General features: G+C 39.8%; 1 protein-coding gene across 1 annotated transcript; it reads right to left on the reverse strand.

The window, feature by feature from the left end:
- Nucleotides 1–1,865: 1,865 nt before the first annotated feature.
- LOC114652306 (granzyme A-like) lies at nucleotides 1,866–19,805 on the reverse strand. Its single transcript, XM_028802625.2, has 5 exons — nucleotides 19,655–19,805; nucleotides 19,438–19,570; nucleotides 10,213–10,351; nucleotides 7,623–7,892; nucleotides 1,866–2,151 (listed from the first exon to the last, which is right to left on the reverse strand). The coding sequence occupies exons 1-5, from the start codon at nucleotides 19,713–19,715 to the stop codon at nucleotides 1,996–1,998; spliced, it is 759 nt and encodes a 252-aa protein (XP_028658458.1). The 5' UTR covers nucleotides 19,716–19,805; the 3' UTR covers nucleotides 1,866–1,995.
- Nucleotides 19,806–20,197: the final 392 nt, after the last annotated feature.

Genomic DNA, 20,197 nt, shown 5'->3' on the forward strand with positions numbered 1-20,197 from the left:
CCAGAAAAGGTGCCTAGTGAGGGCACTTAACCCTGACCGTAATATTCCCCGAAGATGGCATCCACAGTACATTGAACTCTGTATTGGTTGACTTATTTATCAGTGTCTTTTGTTTTGTGCACACTTTTGTTTTCTGTTGGAAGTATTAAATGGAGATTAATGGGTTGGTTCCCCAATGACTTTAGCAGTTCTGAACTGGTGTCCTATTGCCGGTCACAATGTCAAAATAATTACATTAGAAAAGGAATGTCTAATGTCCATTGCTGTTCTGATGCAGAATCAGAATGCGTCCTTCATGTAACATGTTTTTGAAACAGTCACCAATGGACAGTCTGATGTTACAATCCAGGCAGCAGAAGCATGTTTTCTTATAATACGTTTGCCGTTGCTTGCACATGAGAGTGTATAATGTCAGTGCCTGATCCAGCCCATTGTGTATTTGTGAACAAACCACAGCAGATGGCTTCATGACTTTGTGACAGGAGGCTGGCCTGCACACTATAATTAGGGGGAGCAGCACTGGAAAGTACAATTCCTCCCCCTGTACGCTAGATGGCCGCCCCCCTGGGGTAGAGCAGTGCCTCGGTTTCCCACCGGGCTCCCTGGGAATTGGAGTTGGGTGCAGCCCTGTTGGGTCCCGCAGGCACCGCCAGGGGGTGCTGTGTTTGGGACTCCTGAGCCCGTGTGGGCAGCAGATTCATCATCACCCGGAAGTGCAGACGGAACTCGGTGATCAAGCACCTGGAGCACTTCAGGGTGAACTATAAAAGGAGCCAGCAACCACCACTCAGCGGCCAGAGTCGGGTGGAGGAGGACAAGGTTGCTTGGGAGGAGTGGTGGTGCCAAGGAGAGGAAAGTGCTTGTTGTACTGGTGTGACTTGTGCTGGGACTGTGTATTACCTGTGGGTCACGGGGAAGATGTGTGCCCACAGGGGAAGAAAATAAATAGTTTATTTTATGGTACACGTGCCTCCGTGTCAATCTGTGTTGGGTCAGGCGCTATATAGTATCAAGCTTACAACTTCCACATTTCCCCTGACATGAACTTTGACAGTTGTTGTATTGTCAACATTGCTTAGGAAGCTAATGTCTTTTTTTATCTTTCCACCTGATGGCAATAATTTTTCCTTTTTGCTACTCAGCTACTGCACCGCACTGCAGTTTCACACAATCAGGCATATCGTATGCATCAGTTTCAGTATCCCTGTCTACATCTGATGACCAATTGACATTGTCATCACTATCGCTTGCTTGCTTCAACTAAAGGTTCAGTTTCAGTTTGTTCTAAAACTGGCTTTCCAGCTTTTCATTTATACGCCATTGTGTATATTTTTTGTTGAAGCAGCCATCCCATTCATGAATACTGGTGATATGGCAGAATGCATAGAAAAATTGAGCAGGTGTTATTTCATCCACAAGATGGCAGCAGAATATTGTCATGAATGTTATTTGGGTGATCAGGAAAAGGTCACGCAAAGTGCTTCTCAGGGTTAACCGTTTCAACAGAGAATTCTGAGGCAAGAGAGACTTGGGGTTAACACCAAGGCGGTTAAGTTAAGAAAAACCCTAACTCTTTGGCCTGATGCTCTCGAAGCATTAAGGCTTACTGAAAATTTTCAGGCTATTCTAATGCCATTCAATGCTTTTAAGGAGTATTTCATTATGAAATGAGCCACTGCTGAATGTGAGTTCATAGCTTCACTTTCATTTATGGTATGCTACGAAAACTCATTTGTCAGTTGATAGTGCCTGCAATAAAAAAGTTATTGCTTTGCTGTTTTACCAAAACAAAGGAAGCTAAAGAACACGTGGAAACCACTAAAAAGAACTTAATAGAAGCCTATTACGAAACACACATATAGACATTTAGTGCCTGGTCGTTTATTGTAGCATTGGGTTGATTACAATTATTTTGACATGCATAAACAAAATGCAACTTCTAGTAAATGGTAGCATCATTGAAAGGATAGGGCAAAGCATTTGCAGAAATGCATTTCAACCATAATGCTGAATCATATGTTTAATCCACTTGAGGTATGTGCTTGTAAGGAGTGTGTAGACGCCTGGTTTTTTAGCATTGCCACAGCCTTCACCAAAGGAGACAATTCCTCTGTAGTACCCCTTGCACAGTAACGGGCCGCCTGAATCCCCCTAGAAAAAATGACATACCATTTAAAATCAATTATTATAGAAGTTCTCTTTAGTTTAATAATTATATAAATTATAAATGATGAAATTTTATATACTGCATTTCTTTTTTTATTTTTATTTTATTGAAATCATACAACATTCCATACAAATAAATCAATTTTTACTAACATAAGATCGAAAACAAATCAACCCCCACCCCTGAGAAAGAGAGCTAAGCCAGCAGAGTAAAACTTAAAGCTATTAAAAATAAGTAAATAGATGAATTAATAAGTGAATAAAGATAAAAGGAGAAGAAAGGAAAAAAGGGAATAGAAACTGCTTCCTCAGTGCTTTAAAAGCTAATTCTAAAATGTTATTGATCAGATCCTGCCAGGTTTTGAAAAAGTTCTGCTCAGATCCTTTAAGTGAGAATTTGATTTTTTCCAGTTTCAAATAATATAAAACATCAGTTACCCACTGACTTAGAATAGGAGAGTTAGGATTCTTCCCGTTGAGCAAGATACGTCTATGTGCCAATAGTGTAGTAAAGGCAATTATAGTTTGTTTGTCCTTCTCCACTTTAAGACCCTCTGTGAGTCCACCACACACAGGACAGAAGAAGAACCTTCGACTTCCAAGAAAAAGAAAGCTGCATTTAATAGACAATATCAGCATTCCTACTTAAAATATGGGTTTATCGCTACAGGTGATTCTCACGCATCAAGCCCACTCTGCATAATATGTGGCGACATGCTAGCAAATGAGTCTATGAAACCTTCAAAACTGCTTCGGCACATGGAGACCAAGCACCCTGAATTAAAAGACAAGCCTTTGCAATTTTTTGAAAGGAGAAAACGTGAACAAGATGAACAGAGGCAATTGCTAATGGCCATCTCCTCAACAAATGCAAATGCACTGAGAGCTTCATATCTAGCGGCTAACCGCATTGCTAAGTTGAAGAAACCTTTTACTATAGGTGAGGAGTTGATCGTGCCCGCCGCAAAGGACATTTGCCGTGAACTGCTAGGAGAGGCTGCTATTAAAAAGATAGCACAGGTTCCTCTTTCGGCTAGCACCGTCACTAGGCAAATTGAGGATATAGCAGATGACACTGAGACACAGTTGTTGGAGAGGATTAATAAGTCACCATGGTATGCAATTCAGGTTGATGAGTGTACTGATATTGACAACAAGGCAATACTACTTGTTTATGTGCGATATATATATCAGGAGGATGTGCATGAGGACATGTTATGTGCACTGTCACTGCCAAGCAACACCATTGGCACAGAACTATTCAAATCTTTAAATGATTATATATCAGAAAAACTGGATTGGTCCTTTTGTGTCAGCAGATGCAGCATATGGAGCTGCTGCCATGACTGGATGGATTTCTGGTTTAATTGCTCGGGTTAAGGAGGTTGCACCTGAATGTGAGGCTACGCACTGTGTCATTCACAGGGAAATGTTGGCTTGCTGAAAAATGTTACCTGAACTTAACAGAATATTGAACGATGTCATTAAAGTCATTAACTACATCAAAGCAAATGCCCTAAACTTGTGTCTGTTCGAGCAGTTTTGTGATGAGATGGATGCAGAGCACAAACACCTTCTCTTACACACAGAAGTAAGATGGCTATCTAAAGGGAGATTGTTGGCCAGAGTTTTTGAGTTACGAGAGCCACTGCAGAGATTTCTTTCAGAAGAAAAGTCACAACTGGCAGAACATTTCAGTGACATGAACTGGGTCGCAAAACTCACTTACTTGTGCAACATATTCAATCTGCTTAATGAACTCAATCTGTCACTTCAGGGCAAAATGACATCTGTCTTCAAGTTGGCAGACAAAGTAGCTGCATTCAAACCCAAACTTGAATTGTGGGGACGCCGAGTGAACAGAGAGATATTTGACATGTTTCAAACATTAGCAGGGGTTTTAGAAGAAACTGAGCCTGATTCAAAATTCTCACAGCTTGTGCACGACCACCTGTCTCTGCTTTTAAAAGAGTTCGAGAGGTACTTTCCAAACACAAAAGACCCCTGAACTTTGAAAAAATGGATACACGATTCATTTGTGAACAAGCCAGGTGAATCGAAGCCTGTTCCTGCAAGAAGAAGATCAACTGCTAGAGATTGCAAATGACGGTGGCCTTAAAAGTATGTATCAAACAAAAACTCTGCCAGTGATCAGGATTAAGATCAAGGCAGAAATTCCAGAGATCGCCAAAAAAGCACTGAATGCCTTGCTTCTGTTTCCAACAACTTATCTTTGTGAAGCGGGATTTTCTGCAGTGACAGCGACCAAAACCAAATTACGGAGTAGACTAGACGTAAGTAATACACTTCGGGTGACATTATCTCCCATTACCCCCAAATGGGACTGGCTCATAAGAGAGAAACAAGCTCAGGGCTCCCACTAATTCTGCGGGATGGTGAGTTGTATTTATACGCAATTTGTTTTTAGTTGTTTCTATACGGGTCTGTGAAAATATTGTCTTACATGAAACTGGTTCATGGCGCAAAAAAGGCTGGGGACCGCTGCACCACAGCACACACTTCAATGTGTTTTGTTACAAGTATATCATCCACCCCCCCTGCCGGTTCGGTCCGGTCTGCGGAACTGTGTACGGAATAAAACCGGTCCATGGTCACGAAAAGGTTGGGGACCACTGTGTTAGACCACCTGGATATGCTAAGGTTTATGCATCTATTGGGCAACTACTGTGCCTTGTGAAAGTATTCATTCACCCTCTGTGTTTGTCCCGTTTTGTTGCATTACAATGTGGAATTAAAATGGCTTTTTGGGGGTTTAGCACCATTTGATTTACACAACATGTCTATCACTTTGAAGGTTCAAAATATTTTTTATTGTGACACAAACAACACAAAGTGTGCATAAATATTCAACTCTCAAAGTCAACAGAACCCCCATTTCCTGCAATTCCATTTCTTGGGGAAAGTCTCTACTAGCTTAGCACACCTATCCACTGGGATTTTCACCCATTCCTCCAACCAAAACTTTTCCAACTTCTACAAGTTCAATGGATTGTGTTGGTGTACAGCCATCTTCAAGTCATGCCACAGATTCTCAATTGGATTGAGGTCTGGACTTTGACGAGGCCGTTCCAATGTCCTTGCAGTTGGGAGACAAAGTCAGAGAGGCGAGATTGCGTTGGTTTGGACATGTGCAGAGGAGAGATGCTGGGTATATTGGGAGAAGGATGCTAAGGATAGAGCTGCCAGGGAAGAGGAAAAGAGGAAGGCCTAAGCGAAGGTTTATGGATGTGGTGAGAGAGGACATGCAGGTGATGGGTGTAACAGAGCAAAATGCAGAGCACAGAAAGATATGGAAGAAGATGATCCACTATGGCAACCCCTAACGGGAGCACCCGAAAGAAGAAGAAGTATATAAACATTCACATTTCCAAAGAGCGACCCAACAAAGATCTAAAGTGGAAGGCAGCATGGCTCTACCTAACTTTCAATTTTATTACTGAGCAGCAAACATATTTCAGAAAAGAAGTGGAAAGTAGCAATGCAGAGAATCCACTTGAGCTCCATATGCACAAAGCATACAACTATTCAACTTATTCAATTATTCAAGCACATCTGTCTCGCTTAAAATTTTCCAAAATGTTTCCAGGGCAAGATCCAACCTGCGAACACTGCAATCGAGCTCCTGCCTCACTGGGGCACATGTTTTGGGTCTGCGCCAAATTAACATCATTCTGGACCAAAATCTTTAAATGCCTATCAGACAGCCTTGGTGTCACAATCCCTCCTAACCCATTAACAGCTGTGTGTTTGGTGGACTCACAGAGGGTCTTAAAGTGGAGAAGGACAAACAAACTATAATTGCCTTTACTACACTATTGGCACGTAGACGTATCTTGCTCAACTGGAAGAATCCTAACTGTCCTATTCTAAGTCAGTGGGTAAGGAGGTATGAGAAAGGATGGATAGATATTAAAGGGGGTGAACACTTATGTCATCAATTATTTTGTGTTTTACATTTGCAATGAATTTAGACCACTTTGCAGAGATTTGTTTTCACTTTGACATTAAAGAATCTTTCTCTGTTGACCAGTATCAATTTTGTATTACAATAAACTTTCAAGAGATGAAAACTTTTTTTTAATAGGTACTGTACAGAGTCAAGAAAAGCAGAAGACAATTCCGGTATCAATAATAATAATAATAATTCATTACATTTATATAGCGCTTTTCTCAATAGGAATTAACACCCCAGCTGGACAATGTGGCTGGTTTATAAATTTTATGATATTACCTTAGCCTTCTTAGAACATCAACATGGAAACAGGGAAATACTCAAACTTGACTGATATAAGAATTTTCTTTGTTTTTATGGTTAGCACTGTTACCTTTCATCTGCAGTGCTCAATGCCGTGTCATTGTTCATTTGTTCCTACCAGGACTAAGCAAAGGCAATCACAGGAGAGGGGTGTTGAAGGTAACAAGGAACTCACATATTTTTTTCTGCTTCTTCCACATTTCTGAAATAGCCAACTAGGAAGAAGACCCTCATCTATCTCCACCTGCCTCTCTGCACTCCACAACTCCCACTCCGCTAATCTTGTAAAGTACTCTGCTCTACTACTTATGACCATAAATGACTCAGAGCTGTTCTATGCATACTTATTAATGGCTTCTGTAACACTAATTCTTGATCGTCCAATTTATATGAGTATCGTAATGAGTAGCCTCACAATGAGATTTACTACAATAAGGGGAAGATATGAGAGAAGGGCCCAGCATGACCGTGCTCCCATGCCAGTGCAGAAGAAATGGCATCGCAAGGAGTGCCTGGTCTTCCTTACAGAGAAAGGCCATGGGGTACTGGGATTGCAATATGTAATCTGAGTCTGAGAGAGTAAGGACAGGGTCACCTCTTAAAGAGATCAAGCAGAGTGAAGTCTTCCTTGAAAACACGGCCGTCTGCCAGTAGTTGATAGGTCTGAGATTGGGAAACACTAGAGGTCACAACAGAATAACTCTAGAATGATGTCCTTCTGGTATTAGTGGAGCCTAGACAAAATTTACCACCTCGTGCCAACATGCTAAATGAGTTTACAGTCCAGCGGTGATGGGAAAAGAATGAATAATTGGTAGAAATATAATCAAAGGCGAAACTATAGATAGACACAAAGAAAATGAGTGGTTTATGGAACCAAAAGGAAGTCAAGTGACTTTCATTTGCTACTTTATGTGCTCAGCTGTCTAATATTTCCTTGGTTTTTTTTTTTACTTAATGTATCACCTTATTTTGTGTATTCCGCTCTGAATGTCATAATTATGGTTAAGTTACAGTATGCAAAAATGAAAATAACTTTCAATGTAAAGCAAGAAATTACTCTAACTGTCCTATAAGACAAAAGCACACACCTAACATCCCAATTAGAAGAAAACATAAACTCAGAGAAAGTAAAAGTAAAAAGAACATGCAGTGAAGTTAATTTTTGGTAAGTTCTTACCCGGCAGGAGTCTTTTCCACCATTGTTTTCATCACCTGCACACAGCATACTTTTTGTGATTTGTATTTTTCCATAGTACTTGGGGCTGTTGCATTTGTCTCTGTCTATAACGGTCACGCAAACCTCCCTCAGCTTGTCTTCTGTTGGGCCCCAATATTTCTGTGCTCCCCATCCCGCGACTCTGCACTCAGTTCCCGGTCTGACGTCTTCTCCGTTAAAAGGCAGGTGGAGAGATGAAACATACAAGTTCATGACTGCGTTTTTGTTTAGCTTTCCAAAATGTAAATTAGAGGAGAAAAATGAAAAACAAAACAAAAAAAGAAGTTTTATTTAACCACCAAACAATTGTTTTTTTTTCAGCTCTATAACCAGTTTTCCTGCACTGTATATCTCCAATACATTCAGTGAAGTAGTATTTAGTACAAACATTCTGCAGTTATTTCAGAGTTTAAAGGTAGATGTTCCCCTATCCACAGGTTCTCAAGGATTCCGAAGAGGACCAATAGGAACAAAGAAAGGTGTTTGATGTCATCACACATCATCTTCATTGCACTTTGCAAGGACCACCTACTTGTTACTAAATGTAAGTGATAAACTAGACTCTTTGCTCTGGTTTTGTTTAATTTATATTAATCTCATGAATTTATGAACTATTAGGGTTTCTCTCCTAAACTGTTACTATTCTACATAAGGTGAGTTGAGGCAGATTTATAGAGAATAAGGAACCAAAAGTTGAGAAGTAGTAAAAATGCCAAACAAAGTGTGTTACCAGACTTCAAAACTAGAAGTTGCTAGGCCAAAACTATTTGCTTGTCGAGAATTCAAAGTCAGGATCATAAACCATGAACATTAAACTATGATGGTATGTTTCAGCCAGGATTTATTCCTTTGGTTCTTTGCTTTGTTTTTCTCTTTTTATTTTTGTTGAATTTGGATTATTATTTTTCATGTGTTTTATATATTTTTGTTAATATTATTATGGTTATTATTTGTGTATTGTGTATTTGTGCTGTTTATTTATTTTCCTTGTTTTCGGTGGGTGAAACCCCCAGAGACAGGTCCACCATGATGTCAGTGCTGAGGGAACTGCCCTCAGCTTTTATATTTCAGACTGAGGTGTATTTTCCTCAGAGGTTCATTGAAATTTGTGGTGTGAAGATTTCTGTCTTGTGCAGTGTATTGTATTTTCTGGTTATTGTGGATTTTTGCTTCTGTTTATTGGACTTTGCCTTGATGGATGTGGATTTGTTTTGCCTTTGCCCTTTTAAGCCAGATATTTATGTTTCTTTGTTCCTTGATTTATTTATTTGTATTTATTGTATTTTTAACATTTTAAAACCAGTGCCCCATTTTGGTCTTGTGCTTGTCTTGAAATTTACGATTGGGGCCAGACTGCATGGGACGAGCCCCGTTCTGTAACGTCCTGGGGCCTCATGCATAACGCCGTGTGTAGAATTCACACTAAAACATGGCATATGGACAAAAGTTGAAATGTGCATACACACAAAAAAATTCAGATGCACAAAACCGTTTGTAAGCCAACTTCCACGCACTTCCGCTACATAAATCCCAGTCAGCGTGAAATATAACGCTCGTGCACACGCCTACCATTCCACCCAATCTCCTCCCAGAATTATGCCACTTTGAATATGCAAAACAATTTAATGATTCCTTTAAGTACAGTGTTCTGTGAAAAGACAATGGCAAAAAAGGAAGAAGTTCAGCGAATGCCAAGTGGAGGTAATGAAAAACATACTAATTAAGCAAGTGTATAAACAACAAAAGGAAGCTGATTGAAAGTTCAAGTTCAGAAACCCAAAAATCCGATTCAAGGAAAAATAAAATGGTGAAAATCGGAAATCAAAAAAAAAAAAACAGTATTTGTGAAAAAATAAAACAGATTCCACAGGGCCCTACAATAATTCTCCCCTCGACACAATCTGCTGTAGAACTTTCTGATCAGCTGCTCTAGAGCTGTGATTCCACGCTCAGATACAATGGGTTAAAATATTCTGAGTGGTGCACTGAGAGTAACAATGCTACAGCAGCTATGGTATTTGGAATAGTTTGGCCATTCCGTGTACCATTATGTGGTTACAGGTTAATTACATTCAGATGCCTTAAACTAAAAAACGATATGCGGTTAATTTCAGTGTATTTGGTAAAGCCGCGTCACGGATGTGGATCTAAAAAAGAAAGGGAAACCACACAGGAATAGTAGCACTGCTTTGACACTGGGTGCTGCCAGTTTGCAAAATTGAGCCGAAAACATGCATATGCAATGGTTTGAGCTGGAGTGAGAATGTGTGTGGCTTTATGCCAAGTTTAGTTTTTATACATCGCGATGTGAGTGTGGAAACAGGCGTATGCAACATTTTTGTGTGTATGCACCATTTATACATGAGGCCCCTTGACAAGATTGTGCTTATTTTGAGATCCATTCACCCTTTTTACCATTTTGTATTGCAGCATAAGGTACTTGTGTATCACCCATATCACCCTCTCTGATTTACTTTCAAACTATAACTGTGAGTCACCTTTTAATTTCAGGAACTTCCAGACTTTAATTGAAGCCAAAGTAGATACATACCTGGAGGAGCATGATGTCATCACTGAAGAATGATGTTAAATTAAAAGTAGGATAACGAACAATTCTGTGCACTCGAAATTTCTGTTTTGTTTCTTCTTTTTCTGTTCTTGAATGAGCACCGAGAGTTACCTCAGTAGGGCTGTTTTTTAAAAAGAAGTAAATGAAAACAAAAATTAGTAAACCAAATGTCTTCTCTATTGTTTTAATAGTAATGACTGTCACATTGGTTCCATGGGTATATATTGCACTTATTGTTTTGATTATTTCATATACCCTAGGTTCTTGTCTATAAGCCGGACTCATGTATAAGCTGGAGACCAAAAATCATACGAATTTTTAAAATAAAATCGTATCATAGATAAGCCGGACTCATGGATAAGCCGAACGTGCTATAACCTATAACTAATAGAAGGGAGGGAGGTCAGTGGTCTCACTCGCACCCATTTAATTTCTTTAAGGGGGGAGAGAGTGTGAGATATTGGCGTCTCTCTCACTCCCCGCATGTCGCGGTTGGAGCGGCCGGAGCGCGTTCTTTCTGCTCTGGGCGTCGCCGAGTCAACACGCGCGCGTAGCGGTCATTTAAATTGTGATTTTATATGTAAGCATATTTAAATATATATCGCGGATTTTTTGCTGGTTCGCGGATTTCTGCGGACAATGGGTCTTTTAATTTCTGGTACATGCTTCCTCAGTTGGTTTGCCCAGTTGATTTCATACAAGGGATGCTATTGGCAGATGGCTGAGAAGCTACCCAACTTACTTTTCTCTCTCTCTTGCACTGACTATCTGTGATCCTGACGTATAGGGATTGAGCAGGGGGGCTGTTCACACACCTAGACGATACGGACGCTCGCCTAAAAATGCTGAAAGATTATCTTCACGTAAATTCCATCCATCCATTTTCCAACCCGCTGAACCCAACTACAGGGTCACGGGGGTCTGCTGGAGCCAATCCCAGCCAACACAGGGCACAAGGCAGGAACCAATCCTGGGCAGGGTGCCAACCCACCGCAGGACACACACAAACACACCCACACACCAAGCACACACTAGGGCCAATTTAGAATCACCAATCCATCTATCCTGCATGTCTTTGGACTGTGGGAGGAAACCGGAGCGCCCGGAGGAAACCCACGCAGACACGGGGAGAACATGCAAACTCCACGCAGGGAGGACCCGGGAAGCGAACCCGGGTCCCCAGGTCTCCCAACTGCGAGGCAGCAGCGCTACCCACTGCGCCACCGTGCCGCCCTTCACGTAAATTGTTTTTTTTTAAAGATACTTTTCTATCTGTCAAGGTTTTTATCACATTCACACTATAATTAATTAAATATCAATATTTTACTTTAGTGATAATTTGTATGAATTTAATATTTTGTACTGTTAAAATCTATGTTTAGAGCTTTTACATTTTTCTTAAAGAGAATTAACCGCAAATTGAACCAGTAGTTCATTTGTGGGAATCTAAAAGCTCTGTGTATCAGTTATGGCACAAAAAAAAAAAAAAACTTCTCTGTGAGTGGGACAGCCAAGAATTGACACTGGCTTCAGGAAGAATATGCAGCTAGATGAAAGCTACACCTTGGTTCCAACAAAATCATCTACCCTAGTTTGGTGGGCTTGAGTAAAGTTTTTACCACTGTTTCATATTAAGGGTGATTGAATGAAGTAGCCTTATCTATCTATCTATCTATCTATCTATCTATCTATCTATCTATCTATCTATCTATCTATCTATCTATCTATCTATCTATCTATCTATCTATCTATCTATCTATCTATCTATCTATCTATCTATCTATCTATCTATCTATTAAAAGATGGAGCCTGTTTGATTTATTCATTCTGAAAGTGTACAGATTTGTCTGAGGTTAAAATGAAATTTTTCCTGGACCTGATATTAGAAAAACTAATATGAGATGCAGACTTTGATGGTGTAATGAACAACCTGGAACAAGATGCTTGGGTATCATTTAAATCAGTAATCAGTAAGTTTTTAGGCAACAAAAAAAAAACACATTATGAAGAAATTGTGGAAATATATTAGTTAAGTTTAAAGAATTGAGTTGCAACATGAGTCTCAATGTTCACTTTTTAGAATCACATTTGGAAAATTTGCATGAAAATCTTGGAGAGGTGAATGATGAGCTGGGTGAAAGATTCCATCAGGATATCAAAAACATTGATAGAAGGTACCAGGGATTGTGGGATGTTGGTATGAGGATGGAGTACTACTTAATGATTCATAGTGATGCCCCAGAAAAAGCATACAAACAGCAGGTCACGAAATGAAATTTGGAACAACAAAAACTACAACAACATTTATTTATACAGCACATTTTCATACAAATGATGTAGCTCAATGTGCTTTACATAATGAAGAAAGAGAAAAAAGGCAAAATAAATAAGAAAACAGAATTAAGGAACACTAATTAATTATGGAGTAAAAATAAAGTCCAATGGCCAGGGAGGACAGAAAAAACACAAAAAAAAAAAACTCCAGATGTCTGGAGAAAAAAACAAAATCTGTAGGGTTTCCAAGACCACGAGACCGCCCAGCCCCCTCTAGTGGGCTAACATAAATGATCTCAATCAGTCCTCATTTTATTCAGGGTTCACATGAAACTAGAAAAGTTTCTATATAAATCGATGAATATGTATTTCCTTTTTAAAATATTATATAAAAAATGGATTCCCTAAATATATTCACTGATTTAGAACAATACATGAGTTCATTTTGTAATTTCTTTTCAATTTTGTATATAAATATCACTTAATGGAAACATTCTAATTATATTTTTACTGTGTTCTTAAAGGCAAATCAGAATTACTACTCTCAATTAAAACAGCTTTTTATTAGTTTAATTTTGCAAACCAGTGTAATGCTATATTTAGTGTTTTTAGCCAGTTTTGCACATACACAGCCTTTTAAGAAGGTCACATGACTATGCCACAGGCATGCAGCTCCAGACACTCCATGTTTTAACAACCAAAGGAAAAGGGTTACCAGCTGGCACAGGAAATTAAAACAAATTATAAGCCTAGACTTAGGTCTAAGAAGTTAAAAACTGAATCAGAAGCTATTATAAAAATTTCCAAAAACTGGGATTAATAATCAATTCTTTAATTCAAAAGTAGAATTACAAGACTAATAATTTACTAAGTAAGGTAGACTTTCTTATTCTGGAGCTTTGAACAGCTGCTCAAAGTAACCAGCCCCGTGGGTCACAACTGCAGTGTCATCCATAAGGAGTTTTCTAAGAAAGAAAAGTTGTGCCTGCACCTTCCAACAAAATGGCTCTGTGTTTAGTCTATTACCCCCGGATATGTGTAGTTCTTTGCCATGTCTGCTATCTCCCCTTTAACTATGGTTTATATAGTGGGATGAGGGGAGCACCTGAAATCTACAACCATATCATTGCCCTGGAAATATTTAGACATAATGATTAACGATCATAGCATTGATCAAACTCATCAACAACAGGTCCATGGCTATCCTACTGTAAATTTCAGGATATGTCTGGATATTCTTTTGTGAACTCCTGCAGTCATTTGTGTATACAATAAATACAAGTGGAGACGGACAGCAGCCTAGATGTGTCTCCATGAATGCGTTAAGGCTATCAGAAAAACAGCCATTAATATTCACTCTTCATCTTCCGTTAGTTAAGAAGTCCAGAGTCTACCCCACCAAGTTAGGGTCCAAACAGATAGATAGATAGATAGATAGATAGATAGATAGATAGATAGATAGATAGATAGATAGATAGATAGATAGATAGATAGATAGATAGATAGATAGATAGATAGATAGATAGATAGATAGATAGATAGATAGATAGATAGATAGATAGATAGATAGATAGATACTTTATTAATCCCAATGGGAAATTCACAAGCTGCTCCTCTGTCTGGAGATGATACTGTTCAGTGGATGCAGTGGATTCTCCATGATTGACAGGAGCCTGCTCAGCGCTCATCGCTCTGCCACAAATGCCAAACTGTCCAGCTCCGTGCCTACAATAGAGACTGCCTTCCTCACCAGTTTGTCCAGGCGTGAGGTGTCCATCTTCTTTATGCTGCCTCCCCATCACACCAGAGCATAGAAGAGGGCACTCGCCACAACTGTCTGATAGGACATCTGCAGCATCTTATTGCAGATGTTGAAGGACACCGGCCTTCTAAGGAAGTATAGTCGGCTCTGTCCTCTCTTGCACAGAGCATCAGTATTGGCAGTCCAGTCCAATTTATCATCCAGCTGTACTCCCAGGTATTTATAGGTCTGTACCCTCTGCACACAGTCTCCTCAGACTATCACGGGGTCCATGAGGGGCCTGGGTCTCCTAAAATCCACCACCAGCTCCTTGGTTTTGCTGGTGTTCAGGTGTAGGTGGTTTGAGTCGCACCATTTAACAAAGTCCTTGATTAGGTTCTTATACTCCTCCTCCTGCCCACTCCTGATGCAGCCCACGATAGCAGTGTCGTCAGTGAACTTTTGCACGTGGCAGGACTCCGACTTATATTGGAAGTCCGATGTATATAGGTTGAACAGGACTGGAGAAAGTACAGTCCCCTGTGGCGCTCCTGTGTTGCTGACCACAATGTCAGACCTGCAGTTCCCGAGACACACATACTGAGGTCTGTCTGTAAGATAGTCCACGATCCATGACACCAAACAGAATTAATCAATCCGTTTACTCTCGTCGTTTAATGATAGAGAATTTTACAGGAACATCTGTAATGCACATTGTATAAAACAACACATTTTTGTTTTAATGTATTCTTTAATTAGAACTTTAGAACAATTTAGATGAAAACAGAGCATTCAGCCCATCAAAGCACACAAGTCCAAACCACAATCTTCCAAAATAACATCAAGTCAAGTTTTGAAGGTCCCTAAAGCCTTACTGTCTACCACACTACATGGTACATGTATTCCACGTGTCTATGGTTCTCTGTGTGAAGAAAAACTATATGCCATTTGGCATATAATAGTATTCTGGCTTCAGTTTTAAATGCATTTCTCCTCAGTGATGTCCTTGGCTATGTGATTCACCCTTAAGTTGAAAGAATGTTTTTGGATCTACGATGCCTTTGAAGATTTACTTGTGCTTCTAACTAAACAAGTTTAATTCTCTGGTTGTTTCCTGGTTGCTCTTCTCCTGCACAGCTGCAAGTGCTGCTATGTCTTTCTTGAACCGTGGTGACCAGAACTACACACAATACTCCAAATGCAGTCTTACCAGTGAATTAGTCTAAGCGCAATGGTCTCCTCTCGTTTGTCAAACTTCTTATGTTTTTATGTTTTTGTATATGCATGGTTATAATACCCATCAAACATTAGAACATTTGACCAAATATGAAAAGATCAGGTGATTCAGTCCAACAAGCTTATCAATCCTGTTCAGCAAATTTCTGCTGAAGATCTCTATTGTCCTTTGTGTGAAGAAGAAATTTGTGAAATCTGCCCTTAACAAGTTTCCAACCTGTCCCTGTGTTCTTATTTGTAGATTTTGTACATTACAGTATATACAGTATCTGTCAAAAATATTTTTGGAAAATGTGTTTTTATTTGTGGAAATCTTTAGAATATACAGTATATATATATTAGCCCTGGGAACATTAACACGTTAATTTTTGCGATTAATGTGGCCTGTTTAACACTTAAAAAAATATTGTTGCCTCCAGGGCCGACAATGAGGCAAATGTCTCCGGCTGTGCTTTAGTCAGGGCGCCGTTTTCTTTTTTTTCTTTTTTTTTTGCAAAACAATAAAACACCTCAAGAATTGCATACACATCCAGTACCGTACTTATGTAATAATAATAATAATAATAATAATAATAATAATAATAAGAAGAAGAAGAAGAAGAAGAAGAAGAAGAAGAAATTTTATTTATATGGCGCCTTTCCCATGCTCAAGGCAGGGGAAATTTAATGAAATAAAATTTTCATTTAAAGGTTTAAAATTTCATATTACATGGTTCACAGTGATACACCACATGTCAATAAGTAGCACTGGTGTTCATTTTCTTGATTTATACATACTGACATAGGTGCAGGGGAGAGGGAGGAAAGGGTGTGAGGAGTGGGGTTCAGGGCTGTCCTGGTGCAATGCTAGAGAAAAGTTGAGAAGGTAAAAATTACGATCTCTTTCTTTTTTCCATTTCATGATTCTTTAAAAACTAAAATAAGTCTCTAGTATCTCTGTATTTAACTTGCCTGTCTGCCAGGTAGCTTATAGTGCTGACTGCCCTAATATAATGACAAAAAATTCTATGAAATCAAAATATTATGTTTATCCCTACCCATCCCTACTATAATTCTAATTTGTAGTATCTTTGCTAATTTATGCAAAGGACGTAACTTAACCATCCAAGTAATATACACTGTCAGTTTTTAAGTGAGATAGCAGCTATGGAGATCTTTTTTAGCGTGCCAGGAGCAAAGGCGTATATGTAGCAGTGTTTTTGTAACCCAAAGAATCCCAAGGCACAAAATGATTCTACTACCATCAAAGGCATTAAATCTCTTAGACACGCTAAACTGTCCTAAAGGGCAGGACAGGGAGCGCCAAAAAAAAGCAGTTTGGAGATTGCCGTTCGCAGGCATAGCACTGGTGTAGAGCATAATTTTCAATCGTTGATGGTGATGAGCAATTGAGGATAGTATTTATGAAGTGTAAGCCACTAGGGGGCTTACCGCCACCCTAACCCAGACACAGACAGGCAGACGACAAGTTTTGCCACATACCACACGTTTATTTACAGTTTCTTACCAGTCAACAATACCCATAAGCACAATGCAGCACCACTAACACCTTTCGGTCCCTTCTGCCACCAGTCCTTCTCCCTCCACTCCTCTTCAGGTTTTGTCCTCTCCTCCCGACTCTGGCCCCTTATGGAGTGAGGCGGCTCCTTTTTATAAGGCCCTTGGGTGGACTAGAGGTGCCTAATGTGCTTCTTCCGGCTACACTTTCAGGTGTGGTGGAAGCATGACCAAATAAGGCCCTGGAAAGGTTGAGCCTCCACGCTCATAACCCCACTGAAGACCAACAGGCCTGCCCTCTATTGGCCCGTGGAAGAAACTGTCCTGACAATCCTCTTTTCCCCGGCCCTTCCACACTTTGGGTGTCCTGGCCGGGTAAGCTCCGGCCATCTGCCACAGAAGATTTAATTCAAGTTTTAATGTATGTCCATTTAAGAGATGCATATTCTTTCAAGGGTGGCACGGTGGCACAGTGGGTAGCGCTGCTGCCTCGCTGTTGGGAGATCTGGGGACCTGGGTTCGATTCCCGGGTCCTCCCTGCGTGGAGTTTGCATGTTCTCCCCGTGTCCGCGTGGGTTTCCTCCGGGCGCTCCGGTTTCCTCCCACAGTCCAAAGACATGCAGGTTAGGTGGATTGGCGATTCTAAATTGGCCCTATTGTGTGCTTGGTGTGTGGGTGTGTTTGTGTGTGTCCTGCGGTGGGTTGGCACCCTGCCCGGGATTGTTTCCTGCCTTGTGCCCTGTGTTGGCTGGGATTGGCTCCAGCAGACCCCTGTGTTCGGATTCAGCGGGTTGGAAAATGGGTGGATGAATATTCTTTCAATTAAATCAGTCATTAGCAGTGCATTCAAAGACAAGAGTCGTTTTATTTTTTACTTTGACACATTTGTGTCTCATATGCTAATCCCAATTTGAGAAATAATACATTGGCTTTGTTTTCTTACTGCCTTCTTATCAAATTGCCTTTTAGGAAGGCATTCAGATTCAGGTTGTACTTACTCAAGTAGTATTTTCGTTAAAAGTTCAGGTTTAAGGTCATTGTTTCAGTTTAAACTATGGCATTATTTTTTATAAGTTCCTTTGTGTTGATTCTACATTGACCTAAGACAGTGCGCCAGTCCATTGCAGGGCAAAAACTCATCCACAGACCAAACACTAGGGTCAAGTTAGCTTCCCCAATCTACCTAACCTTCAGATCTTTGGACAGAGGGATAAAACCAGGCATGGGCAAACCCTGGACTCCTTAGTGCGAGGCAACAGCGCAACTACTGCACCACCCTGGTGTGACTTTATATCTGATATGTCGTAGCTCAGTCTGTCCTGATGCATGACTACTAATCCGATTCTTTACTAGATGACGGTGCTACTTTGCAATGGGATGCAAATATCTATGGAAAATGATTGAATGGATGACATTAAATGTGAAACTTAAACCACTCAGAAATTGTGACAAGCTGCTGGCACACACCCTTGATCCATCCATTCGATTGAGGGTCACAAGCACTTTTAGCTTATCTCACATCATACACAAATCAGGACCCCACCCAGAATGAGGCACCGGGTCATCCCAGTGTACAATTTTTGCAGAGTACATTTAGGGGCCATTGAGGGCGTCAGGTTAACCTAAACCGAATATAGCAGAGTTAGGCAGGCAGTATGGTGTTGCGCTTAAAGCACTGGACTTAAAACTGCATGGTTGCCATTTGAGCTCCAGCAAGTCACTCATTTTGTGGTCCCTAGCAAGTCACTTGATATACAGTATATGTGCTCCAATTATACAAAATGTATGTCAACAGTTATCGTGTATCAAGAATGTGCATACCTAATTCATACAGAGGTGCAGCTAATATTTTGACCCTGTGCTTTGCAGATGTGAGGCAGCATTTTTAACAAGGGCATATCCAGTTAGAGTTACTCAAAATGCCATAATGCAACCAGTATGATAAAACACATAGGAATTCAACACAAATTCAGTTTCCAAAAGAGTTAGTTTTGGCAGTAATTAAGACAAAAAGTCTCTACCTATGCTGAAAATCCAAAATAAAAATGTCAGATAAACATTGTAGTAGTAACAGTAACAACTAAAGCAACTATTAAAAAAATATTCTATTAAAGATGACATACAGTGTTAAAAAATACCTGTTTTTAACTCCTGCTTCGTCTCTTAGCCTGATGCCCGTTTCATATATGTACACTGTACTCTTTTTTTCTAAAAATTTTGCTGTTGCTTAATTTTGTTTTTTGTTTAATAATGCAACTGCCTCTCAGACTGCACTGTTCCTTCTGTTTAACACCTTCATGTTTTAATTTCCATTGTTGAGACTCCATCGTGGCAAAGCATCTTACTTTTATTGCTTTCCCAAACATTGGGTAAAAAGAATTACATTCATAAAGAAATCTCCGAAATTCTTTGGCAACACACACCCAACACATAAATGAATCAAATACGGCCGTACTCACTCATCGCAGTGTGCAGCCGTCAGCACCCAGTTTGGTTCAATCAAAGCGCCGCCACACAAAGTGTTAAAGTAAGCCATGTAGGGTCTTGAGTGAGGAATGACCTCTTTCCCTCCAACAATTTCCACACAATCACCTGCAGAGTTCAAATTTAAGATATAAAACACCTCCAGATATTACAACTATTCTAAAAGCAAAGCATATAAAGTTAAACACTCACCTTCATGAATTAGAAACAAAAAGACTCCGACTGCAAGAAAAAGCACAGCCATCTTCTTCATTGTGTTTTCTTCGGCTGGTGGCACTGACTCTGTGACTTTTACTGCTATCTGATTGACAAGAAAGCTTGTTTTAACTGTCAGTTGATCACTTGACTGCAAAGATAAGGGACACAATATAAAACATGATAATAAAAGCATTTTTTTTTCAATACTATTCATTGCCAGTAACAGGATGTGGTTTGAATCATAGCTGTGCCACCGATTCACTGTACATTGTGGCTGTTTCTTAGCTTGTGCAGTGCAATCTTGCTATCTTTTATGCCCATTTGGCGTCCATTTTTGTATTTGTTTCATTAACTGCTCTTTCAGTCTTTACTGTGTCTGTAGTAGTTGGTCTTGCATTTGTTTACTGTTTTGCAGCATGACTTTAAATTCAATGTTGCTGCTGAAGCCAGTTAAATTTCCCTCAAGAATAAAATATTATCTACTATATTTGATGTGGTTTATCAATATCTCCTTGTTGACCAAGAAAGCACAGCAGT

Source organism: Erpetoichthys calabaricus, chromosome 5, assembly GCF_900747795.2.
Source record: "Erpetoichthys calabaricus chromosome 5, fErpCal1.3, whole genome shotgun sequence".
Classification (NCBI taxonomy): domain Eukaryota; kingdom Metazoa; phylum Chordata; class Cladistia; order Polypteriformes; family Polypteridae; genus Erpetoichthys; species Erpetoichthys calabaricus.

Coding starts and splice junctions, on each gene's coding strand:
- LOC114652306 (XM_028802625.2), bottom strand. CDS start 19,715: ATGAAGAAGATGGCTGTGCTTTTTCTTGCAGTCGGAGTCTTTTTGTTT. Junction 10,352..19,437: donor ACGGCTGCACACTGCGATGA/GTGAGTACGGCC, acceptor TTTAAAAAACAG/CCCTACTGAGGTAACTCTCG. Junction 7,893..10,212: donor ATGACATCATGCTCCTCCAG/GTATGTATCTAC, acceptor CATTTTGGAAAG/CTAAACAAAAACGCAGTCAT.